Raw genomic sequence first — 20889 nt, 5'->3', positions numbered from 1 at the left:
ACGACTATCCAGAAGTTGAGTTGTGCATAGAGTTTCAAGTTGATACACAAGGCTGAAGCAACTGTAAAATGTAAAATCTTAGCTCTGCAGCCATCTGGCCTATCCAATAAAAATAGAGAAGCTCTGGAAAAAACATTCTTTTATTTGACAGAAAGCAAAAAGTACTTGCAGAGATGAATGGGATGGGAGTGGGGTTCATTTTAACAAAGAAAGGGACAATTTGGCCCACAGAGCTGCTGTAAGGGATAAGTAACAGCAATACAACTTAACACTTAGAGAACCACTCATATTTCTTTACCCCTTTGCTCCAAGTCATGCAGTAATTTAAATAGCAAACATGGGAAGAGAAACTAAAACTCCTGAGTCCTGCACCTGAAGCCCTTAAACCTCAATGTCTCATAGACAGTCCAAATGTCCAAACCAATGTTTAAGCATATGAAGACATCCCTGACTTGCACTGTCAATTTCAGTGAGTGTAAAGTCTTTAGCTAGCATTTGCAAAGGCTGAACCAATCAAGAAACGCGGCTGACCTGTGTATGCTTTTGTACATGTGCAGCGATAAGCATTGATGTCATCAACACAAAGTGCTCCATTCTGGCAAGGGTTGGAGCTGCATTCGTTCACATCTTCTTCACACAGTGACCCTTCAAACAGTAATGGTTAAAAGACATGGTATATAGACTTTTGACAAATGGATGGGATGCACTCTGTAGTGCCTAGTTTCAAAACCTCAGAGGCAAAATATCACTCGTGTCATAAACTACTGAGATCAGGAGAAAAAACTGTACCTAACTGCCTCCTTGAGAACACCTGCAGACACTTTCCATAGCCCTCACTGCTGAGCCCTGGGAGACTGTCCAGAGTTTTTCCCTGTATCATTTTAAACACATTAAGGATTTTTACTTAATTTTGATTTAAAAAGCTTAGAGGCATCATATGATGAGGGGAAGGAACTGCTCTGGTGGGAAGTATTACTGTGTTTACCCAAATGCAAGATGACTTATAGTTTAAGACAACCCCCTCCCCAGTAATTAAACTCTATACAAGGAAAATTATAAATTTGTTATAACTTTCCATGTGTAAAATCTAATTAGCTGAAGGTCATCTTCAATTTGTCCCCCACACAGCTGTGGCAGGGAAAGCAATGGTGGGGAGTAAGGGACCAAACCCCTGCCCTTTGCCCCCCTGCTGTGCTTGTGCCTGCCCCCCTGCTGCCTGTCCTCCCTGCCATGTACAGTGCCTGACCCCTGCCTTCTCATGTCTTGTCCCTCACATGCCTGTGCCTTCTCCCTTGCTGCCTGTCACCCCACGTTACCTGCCCTCCACCCCCTGGTGTCTGTTTCCCTCCTCCCCTGCCCCCCTTCACCTGCCAATTATCTTTGTATGGCTCCAGCACCAGCCCCAGCTTCAGGGGAGACATCAGTGACAGCCCCCATTTTGGTTCAGGCTGGCTAAGCAGAAATAGTGACAGCAGCTCCAGGCCTGGCTAGGTAAGGGCTGGAGCCACAGCCAGAGCTGGAGCTGGAGCTCCCAAGGCCGGGGGCAGGTAGGCTGCATGGTCTCTCCTGTGCACTCCCCACCTCACCATGGATCTCCTCCAAGCTTCCCCCACTGTGCACCCCTTTCCTCATCACATAAGCCACCCCAGCCCAGAGCAGGCAGTATATCAGCTGCTAACCAGTACTTCCCTGGCCCAGTACTCAAATCTAAGACAAGGCTTTTTTACCCCTGTGTTCATTGGGGAAAAAAAAAACTTCCTTATCTTGGATTTGAGTAAATATGGTAGGGCTTTTTATACTTGCTTACAAGGCTTGGATGATGACATGTTCTCTATTTGATCATTCACTTTATCTTCAAAAATTGCTAACTAAAGCCACAACCTGACAAGGTGTGTAAACAGGTTTCAGCCCTGAAGTATGTGGGTAACCTCTCTGATTTCAATGTTCGTGTATGTGGGAATTCAGCAGCAACACTTTTCTGAAAAAAGAATAAAGGTGAAAGAAATATTAAGCATCTACTCCTAGGCTGAAAATTAGGTACCTGCCAACATACCTTGCTTATCAGCAGCCTTGTATTAGGCATTCTCCTCACAAGTACCTAGTTAATATTTCTTTCAGCTTCATTTTGTTTTCAGAACGGAAATATTACAGGATACCAACTAAAACATTTCATGCTTCTTGAATATTAATCCTTCTGTTTTACAAACTATTCACATACACCCAAGATTTTCTCTGCCTAATGGGCCTAATTCATCACTGCTACAATTCTACAGTCAGTGAAGAAATAAACATCAACTTAAGAGGTCTGTTTTACTTGTGAAACACAGAACTGATGCCCTTTTAAAGAGGTGTTACAAAGTAGTTAAATCATTCCAGTCACCTGTGTAGCCTGGCTGGCACTGGCAAATGAAGGCTGCAATGCCATCTTTGCAAACTCCGTTGTTGAGACAGGGAGAGGATTTGCACTCATCAATTTCTAGTTCACACTTTAAGCCTAAAATGGAAACAAAGTATGACTACATCTCAATCATAGGAGCAAAGAAATGGAATTAAATCACTGAAACACAGAGGTTGAGATTATTTAATGAGAAAAATACATCAGATTCATTAATAGTCTGGAGAACTAGACATTTCAGCCCATACGCTTTTCTATCCAATATAATGTTTCAAATAAACAAGTGAGAAAATGCTATCAGAAAGGTCAAGAACAGATCAGGCAGCATAATATTGCAGTATGATCAGCTCCACTACCTTAGTACTTCATATGTTATCACAGATAGCTGAAACAAGGATTCTTTTGATGATAGTGGAGTGACATAAAATATCTAGCTGCTTTGGAGATTCTGCCCCATGTTGCGACTGACCCTCTTCCTTCCCCCAATCCACTACATAATTTACCTGTATATCCAGATGGACAGATGCATATGTAACCACTTCCAAGCTGTTTACAAGTTCCATTATTATGACACGGTTCCAGGAAACACTCATGAAAAACCTGTCAAAGTACAGAAAAAAAACTCATAAAAAACAATATGGCAAACAATGAGTCTGACGTACAAACATACACACTACATAGGCCAGTATGTATCCCACTGACAAATAGAAGGCTATTTAATTATATCTAACAAGCTTCGTGCAGCAATCTAGAACACTGACATAAATTTTCATCTCTCCATATCTCTTACTTTACTTGTCTTCATTCACTGACTTGTCTGTTACTGTCTCTATATAGCGTATGCATCTGTTTAATTTTCCATGATAATTCGTTAACATAAAACCTAAGTGACAGGCAGAACTGCAAGATGATCATTAGTTACAATCGTCCATATCATTATTGCAGCAGTAGCTGTCTTCATGCTGACTCCTTTGTTAACAGCAATTGTTCTTTGCTCCAGAAGGGAAGAATAAGTCATATGCCCATGCAGCTGAAGTTGTACATCCAGTATTTTTTGAATGCTCTATTTAACAAATATTCAATAGATGTTTGCAGTACTTCCTCTATAGCTCTTTATATCAATGATAGTCATGTGGTGGCACTTAAATAAGGTCTTCCTATCACAGTTCTTTACCAGTTCTATTTCAATCTTCCCCTTTCCACACAGACTAATCCTATCATCAGTCAATTACAGTGAATGGCAGAGATGAGCTGGGGGGATTCTGTGGACTTCATGTGTCCTATAGATGCATTTTAGCCTCCTCTATTGACCACAGCAAACAAGACACGGGTGTTTAATGAACTGAGAAGGACTTTCGGAGTCAAGGACTTTTTTGATGGTATCTTTTATTGGACCAACTGTATAGCTGGGAGAGATTATTTTTAGATGTTGACATTCTAATTATTATTATACTATGATAAAAGGCTCTAATTCTGCAAAGCTGTTGAGCTTTTAACTTTAAGAAAAACAGTGTTGCAATTAAATTTAGTGTGCTTGTTGAATCAGGTGTTAGTTGTCTATCTACATATATTTTAGGTTAATGGCTCAGGCCCAGCTTATCATTAATTATTCTTGCTCATGGGACATGGCATCTCACAATGAAATCATAAAAGACTGCTACGCTTGCAGCAATGAGGCTCTTTCCTCAAAACACATCCTCACGGGAGTTGTCTCTACTCACACAAGTAGTTCCATGTATTTCAGAGAGGCTAATCACAAGAAAAAGGGTTTGAAGAATTGGTTCTATAAGTCTCTTCTTATACCTCTTCTTAAATTTGTGTGCATAGAAATACATAAATAAAAAGAAATGCTTCACAATCAGGACCCTAGAACTTAATGGACTATTGTGAAAGATGGTGTTACAAAACAGATCCAATCAAAAGACCAACATGCTGACTGCTATAAGAGCTGTATTTCAAATGTGGGGCAAGAAACTGGGTCCTTTTGTCTTAAAGTAATGGCTTGGTGACATTCTTTATGATAAGCTAAGATTGCCTTTGGCTACATCAAGTCCCTTTCTGCCCAAATCATTCTGTGATAGCAAAAGAATTTGAAAGAATGCTGTAGAAAGCACTATTAAGTTACCATTTGGTACAAAAGGTTACTAGAAAATACAAATACAGTTTTTGTGAAGGAAGCCATTAGTCAGGAATAAAACATATATCCTACAAATTTTGCTAGCTAGTGAGTTGTACCTCACATTGCTTTAATCAAATAAAAGAGGGGCTCTCACAATAATTATTTCAGCGTGCTTCAGGAAATACACTCAGCAGCACAATTACGTTACAGAAATGCATTAGCCATTTAATATTTGTAGAAGATAGTATGTTTCTTCAGTTAAAGCCAACATTATTAAAAAATGTTGTGCTTGCCTGACTGCTGACTTTATACTGTTTGCTGATATTTTCTGGAGGGACTGGTACCATTACACTCTCCTCAGCTGCTGAGAAGGTAGAGCCAAAACCTGAACAGGGTATAAAGGAAAGCAACTGTTAATGCAATATTACAGGATCCTCACTGCATTGTAGTGACGCATTTAAAAATGCTATGGGGAAAGTGGATTTATGGGAATAAATCCCAAAACTTACAGTAACAACTTATTCAATTAAGCAACATCAGAATCAATAATAAATGAGGAGAGAGAACCAGGCACTGTAGCAAAGTCTTTTGTAAGATGCGTTTCCCAGACAGTCCTGATTTACAGCTTAGCTCATGAAATTAATCACTTTAGTTTCCACAGATCTACAGTAAAATTTTCACTGATTTCAAAGAAACTGGAATCTAGGCTCTTGTAGGGAGCCTAATGCAGAGTACACGGTCCCCCATTTCTGATAACCCAGAAGTAACTCTGGAGATTCACAGAAGTTTAGGGTTGGAAGGGACCTCGTGAGATCATCGAGTCCAGCCCCCCTGCTCTGGGCAGGAATCAAAAGCAAGAGTGCAGCAGGCCAGGAGAAAATTACTTTGGAAGATGAGTGCAGTGAATGTTGCCAAAAGAGGTAGCTTATTCTTCCTTTGGATGGCTCCCAAACACATTAAGAGTCAGATCTGGCCACCTTTATGTCACATTCTTTGGAGAAAATGACTCAACTTACTTGAACAGTCTGTGATAGATCTGGCACCTATGATGGTAGTTGTTCCATAAAAGGGACAAGACAGGCAGTAGGACTTCCCTGGGTCTGGCTGGTAATAGTCTCTGGGGCAGGGGTGGCAAGGAAGTAAACCGCTGCGAGAGAATTCTCCTGCTGGACAAGGTACTGCAAAGGGCAAAACAAAGCTCTGATGATGACTGGTTTCCAGTTACTGCTTACTTTCCCCACAGATAGGCACCAATAAACCTCAAGACATTTTCAACCAGAAGTTGTGCTTATTTCAACAAACGTTAGCAAGTTAAGCATGGCTCTTGAAAACAGCTGCCACACACTCCCTGAAGGCCGTGTAAGGCACAAACACAATAACAAAGTGATGGGTGGGTAAGTGGAGTATAAGTCCCAGGCACTGCCTAAGGGAGTTGCCAGAATGGTGCTAGGAGGTACCTTACACTAACATCCCCCATCCATTCTCCTGCACTCTGCACCTTCCTTGTAGTGGCTCTGGCTCTAGCAGTACGGATGGCAGAGGAATGGCAACAGTGCACAGTTCAGGAGCCACCAGTAGTTTGCTGCTTCATGAGGAAATGTCACCTTTTCTTTACCACCAAAAACACAGTATTTTTTTGGCCACTGACATTAGCAGAAAAAGAAAGTGATACCTCCCCCAGAAGCAGTTAACTTTTTGTCGCTGCGTCTGCAGCACGTCACTACCACCCAGGGTGCAGTTAGACTGCTGCATAAAAGTGTATTCAACAAGACCTAGGGACTACACTCACTTTGGCAACAAGAGTCTCTTCCTTCTTGCTACTGGACATGGACAAACGCTCACTGGAGCCTTTTCAACAAGGAAAGGTGAGCTGTACACAGGAATGTACAGTAACTGTATGCTTTAATTACTCTGTGTGCATGGGCCTGTACAGGTGAGCTAAATCACCCCAAATTTAATCCTGGATGAAGAAGGGCTGAGGCTGAAGCCTTTTTAGAACATTTATATCACTATAGGCCTGAGAAAGATAGCAGTTCAAGCATAACAGGTGCTGCATGCTCCGGACTAGCAGCCCCCCTTCCCTTTTTGAAATGGCTCCCAGTGAACATTTGTGTATATCAGTGATTCTCAACCAAGATCTTTTTAAGGGTGATGTGAAGTTTAAGGAGACAAATGCAGTGTTAGGAAATAAGCAGATCAACTAAACAGATAAGTGCTGGCTAAGGCTTGTCTGTCTGGACAAACCCCCATCCCCACTATCAGGCACGTCTGCAAGGAAGTAAGCACTAATCTACAAATACGTTTTTGGAACTGGGTGCCACTCAATTCACAGAACTTATGTTCAGGTGCCTCAGATCCAATGAGGGGTGCCTTGATCCCAAAAAGGTTGAGTACCATTAGTCTATACCCTCTGTTGGCGCATCCAGACAAGCGCGCTTGTGCCTCTTGCCCCGTCTCAAACCCCTTTGAGCTGGGGCAAGAGGCATGAGGGAACAAAAAAATGCTCCCCGCACTGCAAGTATGCAGTGTGGAGAGAAAATTAAACCCCTGGATACCGGGCTCAAAAAAACAAAACAAAACACAAAAAAAAAAAATGCTCCACAGAAGAGCAGAGCAAGGCACGGTCCCAGACCATGTCTGGAGCCAGCAGGGAGTCAGTCCTCCACAAGAGACGCTTTGGTCTTGGCCAGAGCATCTCTTTGGTGCTCCTGTTGCCCCCAGCCCTGCCCACGGTAAGTGAGGAAATGGGGGTAAGCGGGGTGTGAGGGATGGCAGGGGGATGTGGTGGGGTTTGGGGAGTGGCAGGGCTGCGGGGGATGAGGACCTAGCCCAGACTGGTGCAGCTTGCTAGTCTGGCTTTGCACTGGAGCAGGTCACACGGGTCTGGGAGGCATGCACAGTAGCCATGCCTCCTGGAGCTGTGTGACCCGCTCCAGTGTAAAGCTGGACTAGTGAGCCAAACGGGGCTGGGCCAGGTCCCACCGTGGGCTACCTCCCTGCAGGCACAGTGGAGCAGAGGTGGTATCCAGTGCAGTGCACGGGGACCACGTGCCGGGCTCAGCTGGGTCCTGCCGGCCCTGGAGCTGCTCGTGCTGCCTGGCCAGGCCAGTCCTGCGGCGCGCCGCCACAAGACCAGCTCAGCCAGATGGCAGAGGGGCCCCAGGGCCGGCAGGACCCGGCTGCGCTTGGCACGCGGTCCCTGAAATCTGGAAGCTGGTAGCAGCAGGCTCAGAGAGCCCCACTCCTGCTTTTGCGGCAGAAGGTAAATTATGGACCCCAGGGTGGGGGGTGCTGTGGCCCTTCAGGGGAAAGCTAAGGCCCTGCAGAGGGGGGGCATTCCATGTGCTGTGGGGCGGGGGCTGCACCCACTCCTCCTGAGCAGCCCCCACACAAGGTCCCCCACACCCACATCCCCCCATCACACACCCATCATGTGTGAAGAAAACCAAAAATACAAATCTATACATATAGATATTTAGAATTTATTTTAGCTTGATGCTAGAGAAACTGGTAGGCTTCCAAAATGCTTTATCATTGTACATATACCAATAAAGCATTGCCCAACTAATTGATCCCTCTCTCTCTATAGCGGGGGTGTGTGTGTGGGGGTGTGTGTGTAGAGTGGTTTTTTGTTTTAATTGTGGAAGAACATGGATTTTAGGGTATTTTTAAAAATGGATTTGGGATGCTGCTGCAGCAGTCTAGCTGGCACAAGGGGTGGTGTCCCCAGATACCAACTGGCCGAGCCCCAGGAGCTCCTGAGAGCGAGTAGCCCTGAGCTGCTTGCCAGGGCAGCTTTTTGTACTGCTGGGGACAGCACAGGTGCTGGCTCCAGGCTCTAGCTCCCTGTGGATGTAGATCCAAGAGGATCCAGGCAGGGTTATTTTGCCCCAAGTGGCACAATTTGCTCCACAACAAAGGGCATGTCTGAGCACGTACGCTGAGGCAAAATGCCCCGGCTCAAATTTGCACCACTTCTATTTGAGCTGCTGCAAGTGCACGTGCTTGCATGTGTGGATGCGCCCTGTGAGTCACTTCCCTTGCGTGTCTTTGGGAATAGAGCTGCACCAAAGAGAAGGCTCAGACAGGACCCACTGATGGTTTTTCTCCCTGAAAAACGGCATGGCAGTGACTGATAAAAGATCTGAGTTTTGCCCCACAAGAATACTGCAATTGCTTGGAGAATTGTTACAAAACATCTATTTCATGCTCCCCATTGAAAAAAAAAGTGGAAAGACTTTATTTTCACGTAACTGTCTATATATTTGACCCAGGCCTTATTTTGTAATTCTATGAATCTGTACACAGCCTCATCTCTGAAATCTTTCAGGAAGTTTAGATAAGCAGAGTAGAAAAAAAATGATCAGCCCACTATCGTGCAACACAAATAACCTGCTCTTAGCCAATAATGACAGTAAAATCTGAGGTTAGATATGAGGGGTTATAGTAGATGATATTTAGCAACACTTTGTTTTCAGGCATTTCACTGCCTTTGTTCTTACAAACCTCCACAGGCTAAAACATCCACAGCTCCTCTTTTTACGGTCAACATGTTTTCTGGGCAAGAGAGACAATTCTTAGATCCAATTACTGGCTGATATGTGCCAAAAGGACACGATTCACAGGTCTCAAGACCATTAGGAGAGTAGGTTCCCTGCTTGCACTGAGCTAAAAGGCCAAAAAATACACAAATGTTAAGTAATAACTAACATAGAATACAACTCTTAGCAAGTAATGCTTTATTAGTTCATTGAGCGATGACACTTGAAACACAGTATTATGAGCACACTTTTAAATCCAGAGGATAGCAATTAGTGCAATGTTTTGCAAAGTCAATCAGGCACAGAGCATCAGCTCCCTCTGCGCACACATTCATTTTATTCTGGAAATTTATTTCATTATGCGGGAGTAAAAAAAAATGCAATTCTGCAATTGCTCATGAACAGTAAATTACTGAGAGCATGTTTACAAACTGTAAACGAGCTTACTACATTCCACTCTGCTGCACGGATTCCTTGTTGTTAGCATTTCAAATTTCAACCACTGAAGCCAGTTAAATTCACACAGGGGGGAAAAACAGTTCTTACTTCACAAGTTGCAAAGTGAAAACTCTGTTCTACCTTGGAGAGCTTAATTCATGGAAGGTGGGACACAGCAGTGACAGTGTCCAGGGGTATTTGTCCATGAGAAAGGTGGTAGAAGGAAGTGTTGAAATGTGGTACATAATGTACACTTCTCCTAATGCAATGAGTGCTATCTCAGCACCAGACAATGGATATCAGTTAGGGAAAAAAGGCCCCTCATTCTCAACCTGTATCACTATACCATGCACTTCTTGCCTTAATGGCCAGTTCCTCTTACCCTCAAACAAGCACATATATTGACACACTGAATACCTTCTGCATGCATGCCCATGTGAAATGGAAAATGCTTATGTATTCTCAGGTATCATCTATTCCTCAGTGTACCCACACAAGGACAGCCAGGATCTGACCAAGAACCTTAAAATAACCTGATGATACATTTACATTTTGGGGGCAGTATTCTAATCTCATTTAAACATACAGTATTTCCAAACATTAGAAAGTAAAATGTAGCCATTACTAATTCAAAAGTGACTGTTGTGTGGATGCTGAGTTCCCACCTTTACATTCAGAGATACTCCTGGAATGAAGGTATTCAGTGTAGCTACCAGATGGACAACTTTTGCATTCCAACTGCCCTTCCTCATCCTGATATGACCCAGTCCAGCAGCTTTCACAGGTATGATGCTCCAGAGAGTAATAGGTGCCCAAAGGACAGTTAACTGATTACAAAGGAGAAAAAATAAGGTGTAGATTAATCATGGAATACCTGATACCACAGAATACCCATCACTGCAAATGTATATAGCCAAACACAATGCACTGGAATCCAAGCTCTGGGCTTGATGACTTCTGTACAGTCTCATTAGGAACGTCTAAATTGTGGTGACAGGGTACTCAGCTCTGCTGAAACAATAAACACCACCCACTGTTTTCACCCCACGGACATCAACGTCAGGAAGGAGGAGTGAGGATATCCTGGGGATGTCCTTGGCAGTGGAGTCATAACGTGGGTACCTGGCATACTCCACAGTCATGGTTCTGGGTGCACCCAGACATCATTTCCAGAGATGATGCACACAGTAATAAAGATTGTGATTTCATGATGCCTGTGAAACGGCCCTACCCTACATAACATACCTCCCTAAAACATTAAAATCATAAATACAGGAGATGAGCACAAGGAGGCAATAAGCATTTGGCTTACCACACATTCGACCTCTCAGCACTGAACCTGGTCTGCAGAAGAGAAAGGCTTTCTCCGTTTCCAGAGAGTTGCTGTCAGCAACAACCAGTTCAGATGCAAACTGAAAAGAATACATGGGTTCCTTATTGAGAGTCCTTTTCAGCCTGTTTGTGATAGTCTCTAGAGTTTTAAGAAGTCGTTGCTGGTTTTCCCATTCCAGGGTATCGTTCCTTTCATCAGGCAATGGCACACTAGCTGGGGTTTAAAAAGAACACACATGCACACAAATTGTGTTACAGATTTTACTGTTGTATGTTCCAGCATACTTTGTAAGTGTGGACCCCAAAAAATGTAATGCTGCAGAACACAGGTGCTTTGCTGGTTGAAGGTTTGTGAAGGAACTGGTGCAATACACAGCAACAGTAAACCTCTGAGGAGCTCCAGTTGTTTACTACAGCTATAATTTCAAAGGGTGCCCCTTCTCACTCAGCTGTGCAGGACTGCTGATGAGCTCTAGTTGACTGGAGAAGCAGCGCTTCTTAATGTGAAATCTTCAGCAAAGAGCTGAGTAGTTCATACTTTATTTCACAACCCACTGAGACCTTAAGAGGTCGTGAACCACTGGGGGGGTGGGGAGGGGTGTTACTAATCTGGATTCTCCTGTACTCAAGAGGTCTAAAGTCCACAGGCAGAGCCTAGTCAAAACCAATGTACCAAAATACATAGGGTAAAATATAAAGTACTGCCCAAGGCAACCATGCTGTCAGGTGCTACAAAGAAGTAAGCTGGTGAGACAATATGGTAGCAAGATTAATTAGAAACCTGTGGTCTGCATTTCCTACTGGTTTCATGAACTGAAGACAGTGCTTCATTTTGTTATTGGTAGATTCTTAAACAGAAAAGGAAGGGGATGTTTTTTCCTCACCAGTAATGTTAAATATTAACTTAATTTTATGGTCTGTCATTGGAATGTTGAGTTTTTTGTGTCTTTTGACCCGGGAAGGTCTCGATTTCACAGTGTCAGAGCGTTGGTTGCGTAGTGGTTCTTCCTGCGTTACATCACGGAAGTCATCATAGGCATAATCCAGATGGTTTGCTGTGCCCCAGCCACCAGGTCCTGCCAGCCATTAAGAACAAGCAAAAGAAAAACACAGCATGAAAATAAGTGTCTATTTCTTCACATCAACATAACAAAAACTTCTTAATGCAAGAAGGATGATCTAAAGCCAGGCACCCCATATAGATCTTGTCTTCACTTATGTAGCTTTGCCAGCATAGTTGAGGCAACAAGCCCCTCTAAAATAGGTGCGGTTCTATTGAGGTAAGAGTATTTATACAGATATTTCCTCTTTTAGTTATAAAACATATTGTTTTACATGGTATATTGTTTTATATGGGTCTATTCTGAGGGTTTTACTGGCACATAATAATAGCAGTAAAGGGACAAGTCTTGTCCTTAACTAAGCCAGTTATCCGGGTTAAATGGAGACCAAACCTTCGCGCGTGCATGCACGCGCACACACACACACACACACAATCCCTATCTTCTTATTACCCTGCATCTAATACCATTTGGCAGAGTTATTTCATCAAAGCCCTACTGTATGCTGACCAGGCCACAGTCCCACTTCCAGCTCCCTGGAATTCTACCCATACCTGCTCTAACAACATGTTTTTCAGCTCAAGCATTCTCAAGTGAGAGGCTGCCTACAAGCTCATCAGGGGAGATCAACAGCAAATAGGCAGAGAGCTCTTTTCTCCCCAGCACCACCTGGGATGACAAGGAACAATGGTAATAAGCTGATGGAGAATAGGTTTAGGTTAGAGATCAGAAGGCAATATTTTACAGTTAGGGTGGCCAGAATCTGGAACCAACTTCCCAGGGAAGTGGTCCTCATCCCTACCTTGGGCAAATTCAAGAGGAGGTTGTATGATCACCTGTCTGGGGTCTTGTGAACCCAGCATTCATTCCTGCCTGTGGCAGGGGGTCAGGCTAGATGATCTGTTCAGGTCCCTCCTGACCTTAGCTACTATGAAACTATGACTCTCCAGAAACCAACAGATCCTTCCTTTCATAGGAGTCCAGTTCTAGTTGCACCTCTAACTGATTTCAAGGGCAGAAATATGCAATGGAGACGGGCAATATCCAATGTTCCAGTTCATTTAGGGCTTTTTAGGTCAAAACCAACACCTTGTATTGCTATATAAATACGTGTCAATTGTAACAGTGGACATCCATCAGACTTACCAGCACATTACACATAGAAGAATGAACTAGGCCTCAATCATACAACCACCTTCCAAGTGAAAGGCTCCATATTCAATTACTGTAAGTAACCAGCCCAAATTATGTATAATGGGCCTAATTCACGCCTAAGATAATACTTCTGAAAATATTAACTACACTGTGTATTCATTTGGCCCGAGCTGTTCAAATAAACATCTATGTACATAACGTTATCTTTTTATAATTATTGAAACTGAAGAATTTTTGCCGATTCTGTTAATCTCTTTTTAGAAATATGTGGAGGTATCAATAATCCCTGAGTATAATTATATGTCAGCTATTTAGATTACATTTGATTAATGACAAAAATAAGGCAAGGGAACCCCAATAATACTTTGTAACTATTTCAGAACCAATCTTTTAAACTGCTGACTCTAAAAAACCTGGGCCTAATTGTGATCTTAGCTATACTGGAGTGTTTTTGGAGAAATTCCAGTGCTAGCAGGTAGAGCTATTTTAAATTTAGGCTGGCATAAATAAGAACGTTTCCTTATCACTGCTTCATCCAAACTAATAATAAATTAATTCCAGCTTCACCTGATGTTAATATCAAACTGAAAATCACTGCATTTGATTGTAAACCAATGGAAAGGTTCTCATGCAATGGGAGTTAGATCAGGCCCTAAAAGAGCTGGAATATGAGTGAAATCTTTCATTTCACAGACCAGCCACACTGCAGAGGACAGCAGTGCAACTACCTCTCTAAGTATCCTGACAATGCATCCCAAACCTGATCTGCAGGGCCTCTGTTAACTAAGAGTGATAATAGTTCAATTTCCATCCTTCCTTGGTCTTCAGGCTCTTTGGCGTGAGAACTCAAGGACTGTCAGTGACAGGTGTGATTGCTTAGTAATGGATATACTTCTCTATTAGTAATTGGACTGAGAATGGCCAAGCATTTTACATATGCAGTGAAGTGGTCATTCAGACATCAACAGCTTTCAGTGACAGCAAAGGGAGGCCCTGATCCTGCAAAGATTTAAGTACACGCTTATCCTTACAGGCTGTGAGCAGTCTCATGGCAAATGTGTAAACTCCTATGCTCATGTCTACAAGACTGGGATTAGACCTTGGATTTCAACTAATGACAAACATGAAAGGCTACCTGTTCCATTAACAAGCCTCAGAGGCATCTAATCTCCCTGTTCAATGATTTGATTTTAAATTGTATGCTTAAAAAAACCCACCAACTTTATTTGTAACACTACCCAAACAGTTTTTTAATTTTCTTATTTTTTTACATGCTTTGAGGCACTTACTCTCCCTCCCACCCCCCACTAACAAGCATAGTACAGGAAACAACAATAAAAAGCTAATGTACTAATTTATCAAACTATTGTTTAATTGTTTAGTGTCCTAAGTACTCTGTAATTATTTTCATAAAGTATTCCATAGAGTACATCTGACTCTACCAAAGTCGTATGTTCTTATATTAAACCACATTTAAACTCTTTAAGGTTGGCAAGCTACGGAATTATTACATTACCAATTGCAAATCCATTTTCGTAATCATAATTATATTCTAAGCAATGTTTTTGTAGCAAATCCTCCAACCTGCAGTCAATGTCATCGACATCATTACAGAATGATGGGACCTGCAAACAGAAATTAGAAAAACCATTAAAGAAACCAAACATATTTATAATCTAAGTGCAGTACAGACCATCTGGTACTCTCTATTTGCCACCAGATTTCTTCCTTTATATTTATTATAATTCTATATTTTAAAATGGGCATTTGGAATTTGCCCCCCACCTCCCTACACACACACACATATACGCACCTACAGGAACTTGGGCAGCATCAGTGATCTTGCAGTTGAAAATAAAATAGGGAGAATCAGTTTAACAGAAGAAAATCTTGACACAGTGTCCAGCTGATATAATTCTATAGCAGAGGAGTTTATGGAAGAGAAGATGTGGCGGGTAGATGGATGAGAAGATGGAACACATGTGATATGATACAACTCTACTACATGCACGTACCCCCTTCCTGCTTGGAGGAGTAGGACTCATTGTGGGTTCAATATGGAGGAGGTAGGCAGTTAAATTCACAAAAGAGTGAAGCCATCTTGCAGTGTTTCCATGTTTCAACCACCTTGGCCTTTTCATATCAGTTGACTGTGTATTCTGCTACAAGATATAAGTATCTATGGCATGGGCGGGCAAAATACGGGCCACAGGCCAGATCCGGCCCAAGCACTTCCCTCTGGCCCGCGATGCCCCTTCAAAACCTAGGTAATGGCAGCTCCCTGTCTACAAGCCTCCGGCGGTGGCTGGCGGCACCAGCCACCGGCTGCAGGCACCTCAGGCTGTTTACTTGGGTTCTGGTCGCAAGGCAACCAACCATGACCTCAGCCCTGCCCCTGGCTCAGGCCACATTTGCAGATTGAGAGGGGCACGGGGGCTGGGCCAGATCCTGTGGTTCCAGTGAGGGGAAGGCATGCCTGGGCCGGCTTCTGCCTCCTGTGCAGGACTGGAAAGGATCTTGCCCTGCAGGTAAGCCCAGAAAAGCGGCTGGTGGTAGGCTTTTGCCGTGCCATGTTGCTCAGGCGGGCACTGGGGAAGGGAAGCAGCAACTGGGCCAGCTGTGCCACGTGCAGCCCTGGCCCAGTTGGCAGCAGGGAAGAGAGGTGGTGGCTGAGCTGTGTGCCTCTTGGGACCAGTCGGGCGGGCCAGCTGAGGTAAGAGGAGGTTGTGGCTTTGCCTTGTGCAGCTTGGGCTGGGCTGGGCTGGCACCGGGGAGGGAAAGCCACTCCTGGGCCAGTCCCGAGCCAGGGACAGGCCCAGCCAGGTCGGCAACGGCCAGGAAAAGCGGCGTGCGGCTGAAGCCGGCTTCCCCATGTGCTGCTGGGGACAGGAGGTGCCCGGCCAGGGTGGCAGGAGCTCAGTTGCACCTTCTCCCTACGCGAGCCAGCTGGTACCAAGCAGCAGGAGGCTCTGCTGCCACTTTTCCTGGCCGGTGCCAACCTGGCTGGGCCCGCCCTGTCCAGAGTGGCATGTGGCTGAAGCCGGCTTCCCCACATGTTGCTGGGGACAGGACGAGCCTGGCAGGGTTAGCACCAGCCAGGAAAAGCGGCAGCATAGCTGTGTGCCATGCGGGACGGGACACACCCGGCCGGAGCAACAGGAGCTCAGCTGCACTTTCCGTCTACCTGAGCTGGCTGGGCCCAAGAGGCAGGAGGCTCTGCTGTCGCTTTTCCTGGCTGGTGCCAACCCTTCTGGGTCCAGAGCGTCCCAAGCGGCACGTGGCCTAAGCTGTCCTAGCTGCAGCTTCCCCATGTGCTGCTGGGGACAGGATGAGCCCAGCCAGGTCGGCACCAGGCAGCAGAAGCGGCGGCAGAGGCGTGTGCCACTTGGGACTGGCCAGCACAGGTAGGGGTAAGGTGCAGCTGAGCCCCTGCTGCTCCGGCCGGGCTCATCCTGTCCCTAGCAGCACACGGGGAAGCCACGGCTGGGCAGGCGTTGGTCCCATACCACTTGGGAAGGGCCGGGCCGGGCCCGGATGGGCCGGCACCAGGGAGCGAAAGCTGCGGCTGAGCCCCCTGTGGCTTGGGATGGGATGGGTCCTGCAGCACTGGAGGGGGCTGCGCCAGTGAGGGGACCTGGGCCTGGGCTGGCTTCTGCTGTGTCGCAGGGGGGAGGAGTAGGGCAGGCTGGGACAGGCCAGGTCATGCTGGTGCCAGTGAGGGGTGGAGGGGGGTTTGGCCAGCCTTTGCTGCATGGGGCCTGATGGGGTGGGCTGGGTCCTGGCTTGTGGGAGGGGTCTGGTGACCAGTACTGGTGAGGGGAAGGGAGGCTGGGCTAGCTTTTGCTGGCCTGCAGTTAAGGAGGGGCTGAGCTGGGTCCTGGCCTGCAGGTGAGGGGAAGGGCAGGCTGGGCTGGCTTCTGCTGCCTTGCTGGGGTGCCAGCCCCTGCCTTGAAGCTAGGAACCCTTGCTGGGAGGGGATGGGCCTGGCCATGAGGTCCTAACCTTGGAGCTGGGAACCAGGTGGTGCCAGGATGGCCCTGGCTGGCTCCTTGCCCCACATGCAGGTCCAGGCTTGCAGCTGGCAACCACCTGCTGCAGCCAGAACAGGACAGGCAGGGCTGGCTCACTGCTATGCTATGCAGGTCTGGGCCTTGTAGTCAGGACCTGCTTGCCATTGGAGCCATGGGCAGCCTGGGGTGGGCTGGGCCCTGGTAGGTACTGGGCCCAGTGCTCCTAGTGCATGTACTGGCACACCTACCAAGTTCCCCCAATCACCTGGGTAGCTGTTATAACAAGGACATCTATGTGACTGTGTGATGAGGGCAGGGGATTCTGGGACAGATATGGTAAGTAGGGCAGTTTGGTGTTGGGTGGGTGGGTCTTATGACGCAGATCATGTGACAGGGTGTAACTTTCATTTCCAAGGTGACCTCCCCAAAAGGAGTACATCTGGGGGCAAGGGGTGGGACTTCTGGTCCCAAGATGGTGACCAGGGGGCAGGGCAACTGTCAAGGGGTGGGGCTACCCATGTGGTCCTTGACAGCTCACCAAAACTTGTGAAGTGGCCCTCCGCCCAAAATAATTGCCCACCCCTGATCTATGAATCAACTGGGCTCTGCTCTGGTCCAGTGGTATCACAGCTTTCCATGCTGGTCCATGTAAAGTCCACAAGGAGTCCCTGTGTTCCTTGCATATGGAAGCAAAGGCATGACTAAAACAGCTGTTCCACCTTCATTCCCCTTGTGCAGCCCCTAAGCAGTACAGATGACTTTGCAGAGACCCTCCAGACTGCAAATAAACTGCTCTAGCAGTGACGACACTGCAGAACCCATCAGACAGGAAAGCAGTGGTAGCTCAGCTTTCTTTAACTCAGCCATATTTGTTGCTTTCCAGGAGGCTTTCCAACAAAGCGAGCTCTAGAAAGTGCTTTTTATTTGCATCGACTTTCACCCTATCAACTTTTGCTTGGAGCTTCTCTATGCAACTCTTGTGTTTAGATGCTAGTGATTTAATTTTCTTGCATTTGGATCATTGCTAGCATTTCCAAGTCCTGAGGAAATGGACTTGACATATTTAGATTGTCTTCTGGACTTCTGTTATGCCAGCATGCTGCACTTTGATGCAAGTGCTCAGGCGGGTCTTCAAGTGTTTTGTCCCATGACTTAGTGCTTGCAATTTCAGCTAGTATTTGCACTTTTAAGTTTTGTTCTCAGAGACAGGTGATAAATATGCTATCAAAGAAGAGGAATGGTAGGAAACTCAGCCAAGTTCTCCTGCAGAAAGAAAACAAAGCTGAGACAATACAACAGACCAACAGATGTCTAGATCAGGAGTCAGCAACACTTCTGGGCAGAGTGCCAAAATCACTGGAAACCTCAACTTGTAAGATACTGGTGTGCCAGGAGCGGAGCCACAAGGGGCCTGATTCTTGTTGTGGCAGCACAGCCGTGGCACCTTCCCCAATGTCTGCTCTGAGGCAGATGTGCCAAACAAAATGCCTTTGTGTGCCACACTCTGGCACCTGTGCCAGGGGTCTAGACTCCAACATAAGAGAATGACAATGAAGTTGTGCCCACCACTGACAAACGGGCTGGTGGGCAATGCCGATGAATCAAATGCCTTTGGGCTCTGTAATCCATATAAGACTATACGGCCATGCAGGTTGCTGGGCAGATGATGTCTCTGAAGGGCTGGATGGTAGCTTTTGATGGTACTTTGCTCTTCTTCCCATTACTGCCATGACTTCTCCTGTATACCACTCCATTTGATGAGGTACTACCATATTAAGACAGGGAGTCTTTTTTGTCCCAATCACTGAGTTTCAAGAATAATACTTAATTTTGAGGGAGTAAAATGGGGTTTTTCAAAACAACTGATCTAGGGGCACAAGTCCTACTGAAAGTCAATAGACTCAGATTTCTAAGTTTCTGGTGCTTTTGGAAGCTTTATTAGTGTCATCTCCAAGACTAAGTTTGAAGCTACAGCACGTCCTCAGCTACCCCAACCTTTGGTAAAGCACCTGTTGAAAAGTCTTTTGGATAACAGAATTCATTTAGGTAAGTGAAACTGCAGCATTTTGTGAGGAATTATGCACGATGTATAATTTAAAACCATGCCAAACATAAAAGAAGAGATGTTATATATAGCAAACCTTAAAAGAGAACAGTTTGTTATGCAATAATAATAGTTAGAAATTACTGGTAGAGAAGGGGAGGGAACGAGAGGGGAGGAATGTTGCCATTTGGATACAGTATTGAAGATGTACTGTAATTCTGAACTGTGGCTGCAACAACAATTTGCACATCACTCTTTACAGTAACAATCAACATATGGGCACTTTCATTATAAGGGAGACATTTCATCATTTGAATTGAAACAAAATCAACATCCAAGCTTCTAAGGAATGCAATATAAAGAACAGGTAAGGAGGAAAAGAAGCAATGTAAGGAAGTTATTAAACAAGTTGTATTACTAACCTACCATTTTACCAAGTGCACTCTGGAAAGCCTCAGCAAAGCTATCTAGAAGGTTGTTGTCATCACATCGGGTTGCTTTGTACAGCATCTCAAAGGATTTGAACCCATGATTGGCAAAACGATTTACTGAAAATGTGGGGAAAAGAAGCTTTTATTGGTTAATAGGTTTAGTATAACACAGGGGTGGGCAATTATTTTGGCTGGAGGGCTGCTTAACGACTTTGGGTAAGCTGTCAAAGGCCGCAAGGGTAGCCCTGCCCCATGACAGGTGCCCTGCCCCCGATCACCATCTTGGGACCAGAAGTCCCACCCCCTAATCCCTGGCCTTTGCCACTGGAAGTCCCCATCCTTGCCCTCCAAAGTACTTCTTTTGGGAAGGGGTTTTGCCATCTTGGAACCAGAAAAAAAACCAAATCATATGCTAAAAAACAAACATCTGTTATAACATATTTTAATTTTATTTCAAAAAATTATTGTCCTGATTTATTTGAAAAATAAAGTCTTAGTCTTGTATATTGTGTGTGGGGGAGTGTGGAGTGTGGTTGGGAGTGGGTATGGGGGGTCTGTGTGTGTGGAGGGGATTTATTGTGGGGGAAATATGTGAGTTTTGTGAAGGGGAGTGGGGGGTGTGGGTGGATTTGTGGGTGGGTGTGGGATTTGTGGGGGAACCCTGGAGAGGGGTGGGTGTGGGGTTTGTGGGTGCATGTAGGCCTCACTACTACAAGCCCCACCTATGGCACGCAGCCCATGCCGCCAGGGGCAGCAGCAGGCAGTGGGCCCTTGGGTCACTCTCGGCCCAAGGCAGGCAGAGCCCCTCAGCAGCATGTGGCTCTGGCTGAATCACAGGAGCTGCACATGGTGGCATGGAGCTGACCCAACCAAGCCCGCTGGCACACACCTTCAACCCAGACCAAGCTGGCTCCATGACAGTACATGGGGATCCTGGCACTGCAGGCAGAAGCTGTGCACTACTGGGCCAGGCTGGGCTGGCTTCATGCCTCCACGTGGGGCTTCCAGCACTCCAGCAGGGAGTTGAATGTGGAGGCACAGAGCCCACCCAGCCTGATGGCATGCAGACCAGGAGATGCAGGGAGTCACGCACCATCAGGCCAGGTGGGCTCCGTGCTGCCATGTGCGGTTCCCCACTGGAGTGGTGGAAGCCCCATGTGGAGGCATGGAGTTGGCCCGGCCTGGCCTGATGGTGTGTAACTCGCACCTGCAGTGCCACGAGCCTCACGTGCTGGCACTTAGCCAGCTTGGTTTCAGCTTGAAGGAATGCACCAGCAGGCCAGGCCAGGCTGGCTCCATGCTGCCATATGCAGCTCCCACGATTCAGCCAGAGCCATCTGCCGCTGAGGGGCTGTCCACAGAC

General features: G+C 45.8%; 1 protein-coding gene across 1 annotated transcript in view; it reads right to left on the bottom strand.

Annotated features, from left to right (window-relative positions):
* Nucleotides 1-20889, bottom strand: part of SVEP1 (sushi, von Willebrand factor type A, EGF and pentraxin domain containing 1) — a gene marked incomplete at its 5' end in the record, with an annotated part of 183300 nt that overhangs the window by 71202 nt on the left and 91209 nt on the right. The window contains 11 exons of the mRNA XM_025208993.1: nt 532-645; nt 2381-2494; nt 2899-2995; nt 4808-4899; nt 5531-5692; nt 9021-9182; nt 10159-10320; nt 10806-11039; nt 11710-11901; nt 14558-14666; nt 19522-19643. Coding sequence (XP_025064778.1) covers nt 532-645; nt 2381-2494; nt 2899-2995; nt 4808-4899; nt 5531-5692; nt 9021-9182; nt 10159-10320; nt 10806-11039; nt 11710-11901; nt 14558-14666; nt 19522-19643 — 1560 coding nt within the window. The remainder of the gene's footprint in view (nt 1-531; nt 646-2380; nt 2495-2898; nt 2996-4807; nt 4900-5530; nt 5693-9020; nt 9183-10158; nt 10321-10805; nt 11040-11709; nt 11902-14557; nt 14667-19521; nt 19644-20889) is intronic.

Source organism: Alligator sinensis, unplaced genomic scaffold (assembly GCF_000455745.1).
Source record: "Alligator sinensis unplaced genomic scaffold, ASM45574v1 scaffold371_1, whole genome shotgun sequence".
Lineage (NCBI taxonomy): Eukaryota > Metazoa > Chordata > Crocodylia > Alligatoridae > Alligator > Alligator sinensis.
This window is presented reverse-complemented; position numbering and strand designations above follow the sequence as displayed.